This window comes from Lepidochelys olivacea, assembly GCF_965140295.1.
Source record: "Lepidochelys olivacea isolate rLepOli2 genome assembly, chromosome: 1".
NCBI lineage: Eukaryota > Metazoa > Chordata > Testudines > Cheloniidae > Lepidochelys > Lepidochelys olivacea.
In genome coordinates this window covers 298,397,698-298,415,409 of record NC_140411.1, presented here as the reverse complement: position 1 = coordinate 298,415,409, position 17,712 = coordinate 298,397,698, and the positions used below count along the sequence as shown (strand labels likewise).

At 43.1% G+C, this 17,712-nt stretch overlaps 1 protein-coding gene across 1 annotated transcript in view; it reads right to left on the bottom strand.

The window, feature by feature from the left end:
* Positions 1-16,682: 16,682 nt before the first annotated feature.
* Positions 16,683-17,712, bottom strand: part of ADAMTS20 (ADAM metallopeptidase with thrombospondin type 1 motif 20) — a 171,226-nt gene continuing 170,196 nt past the window's right edge. Inside the window, exon 39 of the mRNA XM_084639016.1 lies at positions 16,683-17,190. Within this exon, the coding sequence (XP_084495142.1) occupies positions 17,098-17,190 (93 nt within the window). The 3' untranslated portion in view covers positions 16,683-17,097. The remainder of the gene's footprint in view (positions 17,191-17,712) is intronic.

Here is a 17,712-nt window from a genome sequence, read left to right as displayed (position 1 = left end):
GTTGTGAAGGCCAAGACTATACCAGGGTTCAAAAAAGAACTAGATAAGTTCTTGGAGGATAGATCCATCAATGGTTATTAGTCAGGATGGGCAGGGATGGTGTCCCTAGCCTCTGTTTGTCAGAAGCTGGGAATGGGCAACAAGGGATGGATCACTTGATGATTACCTGTTCTGTTCATTCCTGCTGAAGCACCTGGCTTTAGCCACGGTCAGAAGACAGGATACTGGGTTAGATGGACCATTGGTCTCATCCAGTATGGCCATTCTTATGTTCTTATGAACCACCTTCCTCTCAAAGTTACCTGCAGTATAAGGCCGAACACCTCATGTTACTACTTTGAGGGGTAAAGTGTGAAAATTGCACTAATTTTCTTCTTTATCTCACATGTTACAAGCAGGAATTAAGTTGAGGGACAGTTGGAGTTAATGCAAATTGTTATTGCAAAAAGAATAATAAATGTAAGACAGAAGAAGAAGATGATAATAGAAGGAAAAAGGGCCCTTGCTAAATACTATCAAACATTGGTTAAAGGTGATACCAATAGCAGCTTTTGATGTTCAAATAAGATGGAGGCCTTCCTAGATGTTCAAAAGAACAACTGGGGCTTCTGTTTTCTTTTCATGAAGTGTTAAATAGACCTTACAGAGAACCTTTTCTGCAAGGCATTTCAAAACAAAACAAAGGAAAACAATAAAAACGTTCTGCCTTGGATTTTATGAGCATAAATTCCAATTTGTGTACCAGACAGTTAGTTTTAATGATTTCTAGTTTTAGAGGAACATCAAACAATTCAGGACGATAAAATGGCCCTGAATGTCATTTTCATAATCAATGAACTATGCAAGAGATGACTCAAATGCAAATATGGTTTCGTCCCATCAGGCATCAATAGACACTACTACCAGAAATCACTGTAGTTTTTTGCATATGGAAAATTCACAAACTTTCTTTGACTGTCCCTTCCTTGTGTAAATCAGACTAAAAAAATTGTAAATTAGACCCTTTCAAAAAGAGCCTTTCAGTATTTGTAAATTCAGGATTTTTTTTCCAGACTAAAACAACAATGGTTTGCATGAAATAAATGGGTTGCATGAAATAAATAACTTATTTTATTTCACCCACTCTGTAATACCCCTCTTAGTAACCCCTATAGAGTTATCCCCCTTACAGCTTGAACTCTCCCCGTGGTATTTTTTTAATTGTACAAATAAGCTTTGAAAAAATACATATGGGCTAAAAAACTCATATTGTGGGAACAGCGATGAGCCACAAAAAAGGAAATGTTTGTGTATTACAAAGAAAAAGGTTCTGGACTGCTGTGCAGAATCAAATATGAGACAGCTTGATGTATGCACAGCTGTTCATGTTTAAGGACAGAATACAGACATAAATATGGCCAGAATGCTTCGCTTTGGTGCTACAATATTTTTATAAACCAGATTCAAAGGCATATCTGTCATAACTGAACACAAGGCGAAATGTATCAGAAACAGAGCACAGACGCCTTTCTCCACAGCCAGGATAAACAAAACCAATAAGAACCTCTCAAGTCATGGACATGTAAAATAAATCTCATTGTGCAAAAGAAAACCACCTTATTTATATGAGACGATTCAATGTCAAATATTTCGCCCACATCAGATAACGCTTCTGTTGAATGAAATGCAGAGGGTGGTTCTTTTTCCCCTCCTGACTGCCATTATCACTGTCGCTTGTCTGTCTGAACTGAAGCTAATATTTCCAGGAAATAGCTCTTTTTAACAGCAGAATCCTACTCTCTCTGTGATTAGTTTGGCTTGTGTCCAAAGCACACCAGTAAGAGAGCCTGACTAATTAAGACATGGGATAAAATGAGTTCCTGCTTGTTTAATTCACATGTACAGTGAGGTCCATCTTGAGAATCACAAAGGCGCAAGAAAATGTGGAGACGTACCAGAAAAGAGCAAAGCCGGCCTACAAAAGTGGATGGGAATCTGGGAGGCAGTGACCATGAGTTGGTTGAGTTCAGGATCCTGACGCAGGGAAGAAAGGTAAGCAGCAGGATAAGGACCCTGGACTTCAGGAAAGCAGACTTCGACTCCCTCAGGGAACGGATGGCCAGGATCCCCTGGGGGACTAACTTGAAGGGGAAAGGAGTCCAGGAGAGCTGGCTGTATTTCAAGGAATCCCTGTTGAGGTTACAGGGACAAACCATCCCGATGAGTCGAAAGAATAGTAAATATGGCAGGCGACCAGCTTGGTTTAATGGTGAAATCCTAGCGGATCTTAAACATAAAAAAGAAGCTTACAAGAAGTGGAAGGTTGGACATATGACCAGGGAAGAGTATAAAAATATTGCTCGGGCATTTAGGAATGTTATCAGGAGGGCCAAATCGCACCTGGAGCTGCAGCTAGCCAGAGATGTCAAGAGTAACAAGAAGGGTTTCTTCAGGTATGTTGGCAACAAGAAGAAAGCCAAGGAATGTGTGGGCCCCTTACTGAATGAGGGATGCAACCTAGTGACAGAGGATGTGGAAAAAGCTAATGTACTCAATGCTTTTTTTGCCTCTGTTTTCACTAACAAGGTCAGCTCTCAGACTGCTGCGCTGGGCATCACAAAATGCGGAAGAGATGGCCAGCCCTCTGTGGAGATAGAGGCGGTTAGGGACTATTTAGAAAAGCTGGACGTGCACAAGTCCATGGGGCCGGACGAGTTGCATCCGAGAGTGCTGAAGGAATTGGCGGCTGTGATTGCAGAGCCACTGGCCATTATCTTTGAAAACTCGTGGCGAACCGGGGAAGTCCCGGATGACTGGAAAAAGGCTAATGTAGTGCCAATCTTTAAAAAAGGGAAGAAGGAAGATCCTGGGAACTACAGGCCAGTCAGCCTCACCTCAGTCCCTGGAAAAATCATGGAGCAGGTCCTCAAAGAATCAATCCTGAAGCACTTGCATGAGAGGAAAGTGATCAGGAACAGCCAGCATGGATTCACCAAGGGAAGGTCATGCCTGACTAATCTAATCGCCTTTTATGATGAGATTACTGGTTCTGTGGATGAAGAGAAAGCAGTGGATGTATTGTTTCTTGACTTTAGCAAAGCTTTTGACACGGTCTCCCATAGTATTCTTGTCAGCAAGTTAAGGAAGTATGGGCTGGATGAATGCACTATAAGGTGGGTAGAAAGCTGGCTAGATTGTCGGGCTCAACGGGTAGTGATCAATGGCTCCATGTCTAGTTGGCAGCCGGTATCAAGTGGAGTGCCCCAAGGGTCGGTCCTGGGGCCGGTTTTATTCAATATCTTCATAAATGATCTGGAGGATGGTGTGGATTGCACTCTCAGCAAATTTGCGGATGATACTAAACTGGGAGGAGTGGTAGATACGCTGGAGGGGAGGGATAGGATACAGAAGGACCTAGACCAATTGGAAGATTGGGCCAAAAGGAATCTGATGAGGTTCAATAAGGATAAGTGCAGGGTCCTGCACTTAGGACGGAAGAACCCAATGCACAGCTACAGACTAGGGACCGAATGGCTAGGCAGCAGTTCTGCGGAAAAGGACCTAGGGGTGACAGTGGACGAGAAGCTGGATATGAGTCAGCAGTGTGCCCTTGTTGCCAAGAAGGCCAATGGCATTTTGGGATGTATAAGTAGGGGCATAGCGAGCAGATCGAGGGACGTGATCGTTCCCCTCTATTCGACATTGGTGAGGCCTCATCTGGAGTACTGTGTCCAGTTTTGGGCCCCACACTTCAAGAAGGATGTGGATAAATTGGAGAGAGTCCAGCGAAGGGCAACAAAAATGATTAGGGGACTGGAACACATGAGTTATGAGGAGAGGCTGAGGGAGCTGGGATTGTTTAGCCTGCAGAAGAGAAGAATGAGGGGGGATTTGATAGCTGCTTTCAACTACCTGAAAGGGGGTTCCAAAGAGGATGGCTCTAGACTGTTCTCAATGGTAGCAGATGACAGAACGAGGAGTAATGGTCTCAAGTTGCAGTGGGGGAGGTTTAGATTGGATATTAGGAAAAACTTTTTCACTAAGAGGGTGGTGAAACACTGGAATGCATTACCTAGGGAGGTGGTAGAATCTCCTTCCTTAGAGGTTTTTAAGGTCAGGCTTGACAAAGCCCTGGCTGGGATGATTTAACTGGGAATTGGTCCTGCTTCGAGCAGGGGGTTGGACTAGATGACCTTCTGGGGTCCCTTCCAACCCTGATATTCTATGATTCTATGATTCTATGATACAAGTGAGGTTATGGGCAGGCAGTCAGGAAACCGGACCTTTTCCCAGGTTTGCAACTGTGTGATCTAGAACAAGTCATTTAGGGCCAAATTCTGCCACCCTTATTCACAATGAGTAGTATTTTTATATGAGCCAAGTCAGTAAAGTACTACACAACCTGAGAAGGGGTATCAGAATCTGGCTTTCAACTTGTCATGGCTCAATTTCCTCATCTATAAAATGGGACTAAGTAAACTACTATGTTGTGAGAGTTAATTTTTAACAAATGCTTTGGTATCCTTTGCTGGAATGCAAGTGGAAAGTGGTGTCATTTATTTATAAAGGTCAAACAAAACTGTAGAGAAGTCTTGGAAATACTCCAAAGGTAGATTACAGCAACATCTCTACTGTGACGTTGTTGTTTATGGCATACACAGTCCTGTTTGAAACAATCCCATTTATGAGTTAGGATTTCTCAACCCAAGTGATCTTTATTTTTCTGCTACCTATTCCTTTTTTTAATGTTCTCTGATGGTTTTTAACTTAAGAATTAAATTGTTAAAATATTTGAGAATCTTTTGGGTTGGTTTTTTTCGTTTGTGTTTTGTTTTGTTAACTGGACACTACTTTAGGGAGACAGTCTTCTTTCCAGGGAGAACCTTTAAATAAGACTATAAAGGAGATTTGGATTTTTTTAAAAAAGACATGAGATACAGAAGATGCTTGTAGGACAGTAACGCTATAAGCACCAACATGGGAACAAATATTTAATAATGGTCTCTTCACTCTAGCGGAGAAAGGTATAACAGGATCCAGAGGCTAGAAGTTGAAGCTAGACTAATTTAGACTGGAAATAAGGTGTACACTGTTAACAATGTGAGTAATTAACCACAGGAACAATTTATCAAGAGTCCTCACTGACAAGATAGGATGTTTTTCTAAAAGATATTCTCTAGGAATTAGTTTTGGCCTGTGTCACACAGGAGGTCAGACTAGATGATCACAATGGTTCCTTATGGCTTTAAAATCTAGAAATGAATAAATGAAAAATACTCTTTGCTTAGATTGTAAACTTCTTGAGCCGGAGACCATCCTTTTATTGTGTGTTTCTATAGCACCTTGCCACATAAGGTCCTGGCCCGTGACTGGGGCTCCCAGGCACTACCGTAATACAAATAATAAATAATAACAACTCTACACTTTAGAACTTAGGTAAATAAAGTATAAAGAGTTTTTTGTTCAACCCCTTAAATAAAATTGAGAAGCTAGGCTAAAAACATTCAAGATCTATGGAGTGAAAAAAAACCCCTCCACTGTGTTTAAAAGCTCATCTTGGATATTATAGGCTTTAAGTTAGATAAAGCCACATAAAAAAATTAACACACATGTGCATGTACTCCCACCCTCACATTAACATACTAAAGATATTCTCTGCAGAACCTAAGATCTGGCTTATTGTGTCCTGTCCCTACATATAGTGGGGTGGCTGCCCACACAGGCGGAAGAAGGGTTAAAGCAGCCTTGGGGAGGCTGCGGAGAAACCAGCCAATTAGAAGAGGGCGTATTGAGCCAGCCAATAGGGAGAAGGCTTAGTGAAGCGGCCAGCCTGGCCCATATAAGAAGGCCAAGGGAGGAGGACTGGCTGCCCTGTAGAAGGGTTGAGAGAGACAGCACCACGGACAGAGCAGTGCTCGGCAGGGTCAGGGGAGAGCTCCAGCCTGATGGCTGCCAGACTGAGGCCCTGGTACAAGGGCGGAGAAGGTGCTAGGGCTGCCGGGAAGTGGCCCAGGGAAACAGACGGTGGAGTAGGAGGAGGGGCAGTACATGGCCACCCCAGCAGTTGATGGCCACCTGGAGTAGAAGGTGGGCTCAGGTCCTCCCCTTTTGCTCCCCCCCACTTGCCACTGAGTGGAGTGGCCAGTGCATGGACTGCAGTTTGCCACAGAGGCAAGTGACTGGACTGAGGCCTGTTGGGTCCCCTGGAATGGGGGAGAGAACTGAGTGGGGCACAGCCAGAGGGCTGTGTGCAGAAGAGGATGCCGTGGAGGCGAGAGTGATGACGGGTGAGACACCACCTGAGGAGGGCACACTGGCAACCCTGAGTTAATTCCCAGGACAGCCAGCAGGAGGAGCTGTATTGGTGAGTCAAATGTGACTTGTAAAACTACAATATTCTGGATCAGATTCTCAGGTGCATTGTGCTATTTTTGCACTGCTTTGGTGGCACAAAGTGGCTGGAAAACAGACTGATCTGGCCAGATGTGACTTCATGCAAGTTGAGATGCTCTCAGCTTACACAGATGCAGTGAACTCAGCTCCTGTACTACCTGTCGCATATGGCTGTAGTATGTGGGCGTGAGGGGAAGAAGGGCTCTAAACCATAGCTATCCCCACCTGACATACAGTCCTTTGGGGACTGTTGCCAGATAGTGCTGGTTAGAGCAGTCCCCAGACAACCTACCTGCCAGATTCTAACTAGTGACTTGAGTGACATTTGCTGTTGAGTGTGTGAAAGGCAAGTCTTTTCCCATTCAGTCTGCCTCCCCATATCTAACAATAAGAAATGAATGCTAATACTTCCACCAGAGTCAATATTTCATAGCTGCATAAGGAGGGGGGTTCACCATGTTGGAGGTTGTTTAGTATTATTGTCCCCATTTTCCCAATGGGTAAACTGAGACGCAGGGATATAAAACGACTTTCCCAAGGTCACACAGCAAATCAGTCGTAGAGATGGGACTGGAACCAAGTAGTCCTGAATCCTAGCACTTTCCATTAGCCACAAGATCGTCTTTCCCCTAATTTTACTTGCACTGGAAAAATCAATGAAGCAAAGAATCTGGGCCCATATTTTCAATACGAGGAGCCCAGTCCTCCAGTCCTTCCTAGGTTAACGTGTGTGTGTGTGTACTCACACACTCCTGCATACAAATTGTTTTTTGTTTCTGTTGTGGCTGTAGAAAAGGGGTTGCAAATGTCTCTGAAGGTTTAGTATTGATCTTCTTTATTTATAATCCATTTATACTCTCAACTCACATTAGAGCTTGCTGAACCTGTGCATTTAGGGCCAGATCAAGCTCACAATGAAGTCAATGGGTTTTTTCTATTGATTTCAATGGGAGTAGGATATGATCTCTAATAAGCAATAGGAAAAAAGCCTGTCTTTCTCTCAGGAAAGGCTTAATAGGTGATACTGTAATGAGGTGCCCTCTTACAAAAAGGTCATGCTTTTTACAAAAATGTGGCAGCCCATTTACTGGGACAGGAGGAAGAATTATTATAAATAATTAAACCTGAGAGAGACTTGCCAAAGTACGAAGTACATGTAGTCACACAATATTCTTGCATTTTAAATGATGCCTATTCACTAGGGGTCACATGTGGCATTTAGCCATGGCCTTGTCTGAGGGCATGAAGCCACTTGACTTCCCAAGCGGTGCCGGGAGAGTGCCGGAAGTAGCATAGCTTTAAGAGGAGCAACTTTCGTCTCTTTTTATGTAGCCAGTCAGCTCTGCTGGGCTGCACGTGGGCAATGGAGCTGTGACTCCATGTAGTCCTCATCCCTTCCTGTCTCCTTTTTGGAGTACTGTTTTGGGAGCAAGAGGCTAGCACCTCAGAAATAGTCTCTGTGCTTACCATACATCAGTTAGTGTTTGCGTATAATATATACGTGTGTGTGTGTAAGTGTATATATACTTTACATTTTATTTGGTGATTTAGGTAAATTATCAAAGTACTTTCTAAACTTTACAATTCTGTATTTTTCTTAGTGTTTGGACAATTCGTATAATTTAACCTTAGCACCAAAAGAGACAAGTATAAAATAAAATGACAAAGTAATATACAGGTATTTGTCCACTATTTCACTTATACTATGGGTATGTCTACACTGTGGTTGGTCACGTGTGGCTGGCCTGTGCCAGCTGACTTGGGTTCCTGAAGCTCGGGCTTTGGGGCTGTTTAATCGTGGTGTAGACATTCCAGCTCTGGCTGCAGCCTGGCTCTGGGACTCTCTCACCTCACAGGGTCCTAGAACCCGGGCTCCAGCCTCAAACTGAACGCTTGCATCAGAATTAAACAGCCCCACAGCCCGAGCCTGAGTCAGCTGGCACAGGCCAGCTGCAGGTTTTTAATTGCAGTGTAGACATAGAATCATAGAATATCAGAGTTGGAAGGGACCTCAGGAGGTCATCTAGTCCAACCCCCTGCTCAAAGCAGGACCGATCCCCAATTAAGTGTAAACCTAAGTGTAAACTAAAACTGACTAGTTTTCCAATTGACATCATGCAGTTTATCATGTGTAACAGCCACAAGATGGAGCTCTGCACATAACATTAAGAAGGTTCATCATATGGAGCACAGATCCGGCTTCAGATTGTGGTATAAATTTTGTGTGATATCAATTAAAGGAAATGAAAACATAATATTATAGGAACGATACATAGTTTTCATTTCAGTACATGAGATTTCGAACAGGAGCAAATATGTCAACAATATCAAGTAGCCACATTTATCAGCACTATTCATTAACCTGCATGTGTCCTTTAAATACCCTTTAGATTAAAAACTAGTGAGTTTGCACAGAATGATTGATTGAAAACCCCTTCCCCTCCCAAACAAATCAAAATCCGAAAGTGGGGAATTCATGAAATGCCAGAACAGTGAAGTACATTCGCCCTAACATTGGTGCTGAAACTCAGGCAGACAGAAGCATAAAAGTCATGCTCCATTGAAGAATTTATTATAAAAGTATTTTCAATGGAAAGAGGAAAAGGAATAAATTCAGCCCCAGCTGGCATAAGTAGAGGTTGACTTTGGTCCACAGGTTTTTAATGACAAAGAGCTATTTATTCAATGTCACTACAGTAACCACATTAAAACTCTGCTATTTTGTTGTGACTTTGATGTTAAAAGTCTAAACAAACACGGTTTGTTTAGTAAAAGATAAAAGGACAGACTCTGCACTTAGAGATCTGAAAACTGCCCAGCACTCAGAAGGAGTCTTTTATTCCTGAAAGGGCAAGGCCAGGGGAGACAACCAACTACCTCCCTCCCATAAACTGCGGCATGATCTCTGGCCAGTTAGTGGCCAAAGCCCTGCCCCCAGAATGTGGGGAAGGGAAGGAGTGGGAGATAAATTCCCAAGGTTGGCGCATGGCTGGCTGCGCCCAAGCACCTTTCAAAGATTCGGGGTGGCCATCAACTGCAAATCCAGTCAACCCCCCTTCCTACTGAGACAGAGAGCATCTTCTGTTATTCCTGCACCAGGAACTGGAACACAAGGTTAGAGCGTGAAGGGCAAAAGAACATTTAAGCCACTTTTATGCTCCATTCCCCCACCTAAATTAGAGTAGTCCTAAGGTTGCTCTAATTTGTGTGCTCCAGTAACATCTCTTCCCCTCTGACCTGCCCACAGAATACCCCATACACTACAAAGTACACGTTGAATGATGCAGCAGTATCCAGCCTGAGGAAGCTTCCTCCTGTGTAATGCGGTCAGGGTGCAATGCTGATTTTACCCTATAAATAAGAAAATAGCTTGAGGTTGTGATGTTACTTGATTAAAATTTCAATCTGCGCAGTAAATGTAATAGCTTTGATTTTATGTCCCATCATTAAGTGCATTGGAAAACTGCAGTAGCTCATACCATGGTGTGGCAACTGTTGGCAAATCAATACTTAATGGTGACCATGGTAGTGGGGTATGATGGACAACATACCTGTATTGAAAAACTCTGGAGCACTGCCAATGCCAGTATCAGCTAATGGGGCACTTTCCAACATTAACAATATGACTTTATTGTAGCTTATTGAAACCGGGAGCATTTCAGAAGTCGAATTCTACTTTATATGCGTTCTACCATCTGGCTGTTTTTAGTGGCTATTGCCCACTCCCAGAGTGGCACTGCCTAATTTCTGGTCCCACCCTACCCTGTCCCAGTCCTTCTCTTCTTGTGGATCCCTGTCCTGAGAACAACTTCCTTGGAGTCCTGGGGAGGGGGACAGATTGCCACTGAGGGAGCTGACTGTCTCCCTGCCTGCACTGGAAGAGTTAGGTCTGCATGTAGAGGGTCCCCTCTTCATGAAGGTCAGGAGGCAAAATCTGCCATTATGTATATATGGGTGATATTAATACACTAGAATGATTCCCCGATGTTAAGCACTAAGGGCTAGATTCACAAAGGGCACCACTTGGATTCACAGAACCCTCACTCAGCTGCCTTCTAATCCTGTAGGTGCCTAAACTTGCTCAGAGCCTAAATGCTGGCAGTAAAAGTTCCCTTGCTGCCTGTGTTTCTGCCTCTCAGCATGTGCACTGTAGCCCCTCTCTAGCCATCCGGCTGGCTTAAGCCCCAGAATGATTCACAACTGGGGGAAAATAGACGCTCCTCTGCCTAACACATGCAGGGCCCTATCCAGTAGGCACACTCAGAGGCTGCCTAACTCCACACAAAACAGGCAGCAGGAGGAGCGCCCATATAACCTTTAGCCCAGTGGTTAGGGTATGTGCACAGGGTGTGGGTTACTCCCATTCAAGTCCCCCATCTGCCTGCTGAAAAGGGATTTGAACTTGGAGCTGCCACCTCTCAGGCAAGTGCCCTAATCATTGGCCTATGGGATATTCTGATGTGAAGGTGCCTCATTGTCTCCTGGCAAAGCTGTTCTACTTTGGATAAATAAATAAATAGTCATTGGCTACTGGGGCTCCCACCTCTGAGGTAAGTGCCCTACCCATTAGGCTACAAAGTCATTGTCATAAATATAAAGGGAAGGGGAAATCCCTCCTGGCCAGGGGAAAGCTCCTCTCACCTGTAAAGGGTTAAGAAGCTAAAAGTAACCTCGCTGGCACCTGACCAAAATGACCAATGAGGAGACAAGATACTTTCAAAAGCTGGGAGGAGGGAGAGAAACAAAGGGTCTCTGTCTGTCTATATGCTGTCTTTGCCGGGGATAGAATCATAGAATCATAGAATATCAGGGTTGGAAGGGACCCCAGAAGGTCATCTAGTCCAACCCCCTGCTCGAAGCAGGACCAATTCCCAGTTAAATCATCCCAGCCAGGGCTTTGTCAAGCCTGACCTTAAAAACCTCTAAGGAAGGAGATTCTACCACCTCCCTAGGTAACGCATTCCAGTGTTTCACCACCCTCTTAGTGAAAAAGTTTTTCCTAATATCCAATCTAAACCTCCCCCACTGCAACTTGAGACCATTACTCCTCGTTCTGTCATCTGCTACCATTGAGAACAGTCTAGAGCCCTCCTCTTTGGAACCCCCTTTCAGGTAGTTGAAAGCAGCTATCAAATCTCCCCTCATTCTTCTCTTCTGCAGGCTAAACAATCCCAGCTCCCTCAGCCTCTCCTCATAACTCATGTGTTCCAGAGCCCTAATCATTTTTGTTGCCCTTCGCTGGACTCTCTCCAATTTATCCACATCCTTCTTGTAGTGTGAGGCCCAAAACTGGACACAGTACTCCAGATGAGGCCTCACCAATGTCGAATAGACGGGAACGATCACGTCCCTCGATCTGCTCGCTATGCCCCTACTTATACATCCCAAAATGCCATTGGCCTTCTTGGCAACAAGGGCACACTGCTGACTCATATCCAGCTTCTCGTCCACTGTCACCCCTAGGTCCTTTTCCGCAGAACTACTGCCTAGCCATTCGGTCCCTAGTCTGTAGCTGTGCATTGGGTTCTTCCATCCTAAGTGCAGGACTCTGCACTTATCCTTATTGAACCTCATCAGATTTCTTTTGGCCCAATCCTCCAATTTGTCTAGGTCCTTCTGTATCCTATCCTTCCCCTCCAGCGTATCTACCACTCCTCCCAGTTTAGTATCATCCGCAAATTTGCTGAGAGTGCAATCCACACCATCCTCCAGATCATTTATGAAGATATTGAACAAAACCGGCCCTAGGACCGACCCTTGGGGCACTCCACTTGATACCGGCTGCCAACTAGACATGGAGCCATTGATCACTACCCGTTGAGCCCGACAATCTAGCCAGCTTTCTACCCACCTTATAGTGCATTCATCCAGCCCATACTTCCTTAACTTGCTGACAAGAATACTGTGGGAGACCGTGTCAAAAGCTTTGCTAAAGTCTAAGAAACAATACATCCACTGCTTTCCCTTCATCCACAGAACCAGTAATCTCATCATAGAAGGCGATTAGATTAGTCAGGCATGACCTTCCCTTGGTGAATCCATGCTGGCTGTTCCTGATCACTTTCCTCTCATGCAAGTGCTTCAGGATTGATTCTTTGAGGACCTGCTCCATGATTTTTCCAGGGACTGAGGTGAGGCTGACTGGCCTGTAGTTCCCAGGATCCTCCTTCTTCCCTTTTTTAAAGATTGGCACTACATTAGCCTTTTTCCAGTCATCCGGGACTTCCCCGGTTCGCCACGAGTTTTCAAAGATAATGGCCAATGGCTCTGCAATCACAGCCGCCAATTCCTTCATCACTCTTGGATGCAACTCGTCCGGCCCCATGGACTTGTGCACGTCCAGCTTTTCTAAATAGTCCCTAACCACCTCTATCTCCACAGAGGGCTGGCCATCTCTTCCCCATTTTGTGATGCCCAGCACAGCAGTCTGGGAGCTGACCTTGTTAGTGAAAACAGAGGCAAAAAAAGCATTGAGTACATTAGCTTTTTCCACATCCTCTGTCACTAGGTTGCCTCCCTCATTCAGTAAGGGGCCCACACTTTCCTTGGCTTTCTTCTTGTTGCCAACATACCTGAAGAAACCCTTCTTGTTACTCTTAACATCTCTGGCTAGCTGCAGCTCCAGGTGCGATTTGGCCCTTCTGATATCATTCCTACATGCCCGAGCAATATTTTTATACTCTTCCCTGGTCATATGTCCAACCTTCCACTTCTTGTAAGCTTCTTTTTTATGTTTAAGATCCGCTAGGATTTCACCATTAAGCCAAGCTGGTCGCCTGCCATATTTACTATTCTTTCGACTCATCGGGATGGTTTGTCCCTGTAACCTCAACAGGGATTCCTTGAAATACAGCCAGCTCTCCTGGACTCCTTTCCCCTTCATGTTAGTCCCCCAGGGGATCCTGGCCATCCGTTCCCTGAGGGAGTCAAAGTCTGCTTTCCTGAAGTCCAGGGTCCGTATCCTGCTGCTTACCTTTCTTCCCTGCGTCAGGATCCTGAACTCAACCAACTCATGGTCACTGCCTCCCAGATTCCCATCCACTTTTGCTTCCCCCACTAATTCTACCCGGTTTGTGAGCAGCAGGTCAAGAAAAGCGCCCCCCCCCCAGGAATGGAGTCTTAGAACTTTTAGTAAGTAATCTAGCTAGGTATGTGTTAGATTATGATTTCTTTAAAAGGCTGAGAAAAGAATTGTGCTGAATAGAATAACTATTTCTGTGTATCTTTTTTGTAACTTAAGGTTTTGCCTAGAGGGGTTCTCTATGTTTTTTTAATCTAATTACCCTGTAAGGTATCTACCGTCCTGATTTTACAGAGGCTGATTTCTTTACTTCTATTTACTTCTATTTCTATTAAAAGTCTTCTTGTAAGAAAACTGAATGTTTTTTCATTGTTCTCAGATCCAAGGGTTTGGGTCTGTGGTCACCTATGCAAATTGGTGAGGCTTTTTATCCAACATTTCCCAGGAAAGGGGGGGTGCAAGTGTTAGGAGGATTGTTCATTGTTCTTAAGATCCAAGGGTCTGGGTCTGTAGTCACCTAGGCAAATTGGTGAGACTTTTTACCAAACCTTGTCCAGGAAGTGGGGTGCAAGGTTTTGGGAAGTATTTTGGGGGGAAAGACGTTTCCAAACAGCTCTTCCCCAGTAACCAGTATTTGTTTGGTGGTGGTAGTGGCCAATCCAAGGACAAAGGGTAGAATATTTTGTACCTTGGGGAAGTTTTGACCTAAGCTGGTAAAGATAAGCTTAGGAGGTTTTTCATGCAGGTCCCCACATCTGCACCCTAGAGTTCAGAGTGGGGGAGGAACCTTGACAATCATTCTCACTCTTCCCACCCCTGTCTGGCTTCTTGCAAGAAATGCCGTAGGCACCTGACTCCAGGAGAGGGTTCACAGCTAAGAATCCCAAGCAGAGGTAGGTTTCTCCCTCCAGCCAGGATTTAGACACTCAACTCCCTGAGGGGGCAGGGCTTAGGACACATCCTCTCCTTGGCATCTCCCTGTGGCTAGCTTAGGCAGCTCCCCACTCAGCGTGTTGGCTGTTGTGAAGCCATTCTTAGGTGCTCATCTCCCTCCTTTCACTGTATAAGGATTCTACGTTCCTAACTCAGGGTTTGTGAATCCCAGTGGTTTTCTACATGCTTAATAGCTAGGTACTGTGACACTCAGCAACGTAACACCTACCCTTCGTGAATCTAGCCCAAACTTTCTCTGCATGACAATGAACTGGGAGGAGCTGGATTTTCTTGATCATAAAACAGTTTTGGAATGAGAACAAGCATCATTCATTTTGTGATTTTTGTAACAAAGAATCCTATATGGAAGCTGTATCCTTTATAGTTCTTGATTGAAATGGCCAATTATAATAATTCAACAGTCATTATTCCAAATCCTTTAAAAAAGGATAAAGCTTACTAAGATTATCCCAAAAAGGCATTCACTAAAATGCTTTTAAAAGTTAGTTACATAGTAGCTGATGATATCTGCATCTTTTCAATGTTTCTTTATTGAACGTAGTGGTCCATAATCTGAACAGCCACTTCCTCTGTAAAGATGTCTAGACTCCTGTGATTAATCTTAATCAACCAAAGACCTCTACATGGAGGACTCCTTAATAAAACGGCATAATATCCTGTTGCAGGACTGGGTCTTTACTTAGAATTAATATTGTCGTGTTAGGATTATGCTTTCTTCTACAGAACAAAGTACTTTCCAACATTAAAGTTTCCTGTAGCTCTGTTGCTATGTTCTTTGCACTCCCCAAACTCACCTGTGAGTTTTAAGTGCACAAGATTTGCAGGATTAGGCCTTAAATCCATGAGACATGAATACAATTCTAGATACAAAGGAGTTTTTTAAATAAAATATTTAAAAAACGAATCGCTCTACACACTGATTTCTGTTTGCCTGTATAGTGAATACAACTGATTGTGTGGCAATTATTTCAAGAATTAAACTATTGCATTTTGCTCAAATGATGCTAGGAGTTTTAACTGTTCTGAAGGTATACAAGAGCTTCATTATTTTTGGAACACTATACTATACTTCACTGTGGAAAAAATATACTAAAGTACTCAAGTGTCAATCACACAAGCATATTTATTATATAAATATTTTATAAATTAGAACATTTTAATTATAAATGTAAACATTTCTAGGAAAATAGTGTTATATATTTCTTATACATGTTTACAACTAGTTTAAGGCACATAGTGCAAAAATACTTTTCTGATACAGAGATCACAAAATAGTCATCTACATGTGTTACTTTTAAGCAGTTGCTTTTTAGATATGTGGTGCAATATAGCCTTTCATTAAAATGTATTCCTAACTCGGCTAATACTTTGTGGGTAAAACCAAGATATAGCTGCCATATGACCTACCAGTTCTCACTGGCATATAAATAGTTAGCTAATATTTGGTTTAGAGTTGAAAAATGCCTATAATTATCTAGTACATAATGTGTGGTTTTTATGCACATAGAAAATCTTATTTTGAATACCTGAGAATTTACCTGAAACAGGTAATCTTTATGCTGTACTTATTTCTGCACTTCTGGACTTGGACTAATTCTAAACAACAAATCAAACAGCTAGATCTTGTCTGAAATGGAAACGTTTCCTCCTATACATTTAATTTTTCTAGGATGAAGCACTTCTAACAGTGCGCATTACAGTTGCATTTATTGCCCTCTGAAAAATTAAACTGTACTTCTCAAAAACGTGCACTATGCACACTTTGACCTAATCCTGCCTTCCCTTGTTGAACCCAGAACTTTCACTGAGGTCAATGGGAATTCTGGGTGTGGAAGTGAGACAAGATAGGGCTTTTGTTAATATGCTGTTGGCCACTTCCAACAAATAAAATGTCTGGAGTATCTGGGCAGAGGTTAAGTAAATATGTATAGTTATATAACCGCAAATTGTACAACATACACAATATATTGCTCTTACAGTATACACAGTTGTGTGAGAGGTAGGGTTTTAAAACTAGATTTTCAAACTATGACGTGTTTCTTTATTTTCTTGTACCCACAACAAAACAGCGTTTTGATGTTTAACATTTTTCCTGGAGACTACAGAGGTTAAACCACACGTTCCAGAACTAATATTACTGTTTGAGCACCACAAAAAGAGAGAGAAAAAATGAATGTTTTTAATGACAGAAATGGGGGGGGGAACCTTTGGAAACTGTATCAGGAAAAAGTATATTGATGATGCACTCTTCTGATGTAAATTGTTGACAAAACATAATTCCCAACAGGTTTCATAAAGCTGAAAGTAGTTGAAATTATTAATTGGTGTCCTTCTTTTCTTTCTACATTTTAATATAGTTGATCCAGAAAATCAACACAGTATATGCATTTTACTGTACATTGTACAATGACGTGCACTGATTAGTGGCAGGTACAGTATTACAATTATGGTCCAGTTTAAGGTGTTACCAGTAGTAACATCAGTGCAGTTTATTTTACTTGCTTGTATATACTGTACATTGAATGAATACCTCTTTATTAAAACCTGAGGGTTTATGATTGTGGTTTATGCACCTGTTAGCCCATCACTAAATGATTAAACAATGATATGCATCCCTGAACACTGAAGAAAATGGGAAGGAATTCTTAGTAGTAAATTAACATTTCAGAGATGAAAGACTGAAAAAAATAATAGCACCTAGAATTTGCACCTTAAAGACAGTTTTTCTTGCTTTTGATGTTCTTACCACTTCAGGGTTTTATTTGAAGTTGGAGACCAATACTTGTGTTAGGAATACATTTCCCACAGAACCCTCCACATCTTCCATATATTTTAGTACCATCCTGGAAATTAGAGAGGCAAAAATAGCAAGAACTCAGTCATGAGAAACTATCAAAGCCATAATTACACACAATAGTTTAATAAAATGGTGACTCATCAGAACCTTTGACACAGCCCACTGAAGACTACGGTATCTGGGAGACAAGACCAAATTAACTTGAACACACTGGGTTTGTCTACACGTTGTAGCAGTGTGTGCCAGAGGGCTGTAAACTGTAGACACTCTGAAGTGTTGCACTCTAACCGCCCTGTGTAGACCTTGCTAATGCCCTCTAAAAGGTTCCTAGCATGTGTTAACTTAGCACTGTTTCAGACAGGACTATGTCAATGGGCAATAGGTACCTATTAGCACAGGTGCCAGCTTCCTGCTTGTTCCAGGGGTACTCAACCCCAGGTCCCACCCCCAACCCCACTCCACCCCTTCCCTCAAGCCCCCATCCTGCCCTGCTTCTTCCTGCTTCTGCCCTCGGCCCCATCCCCACCCATGCTCCGCCCCCACCCTACCTCTTCCCGTCCCCTTCCCT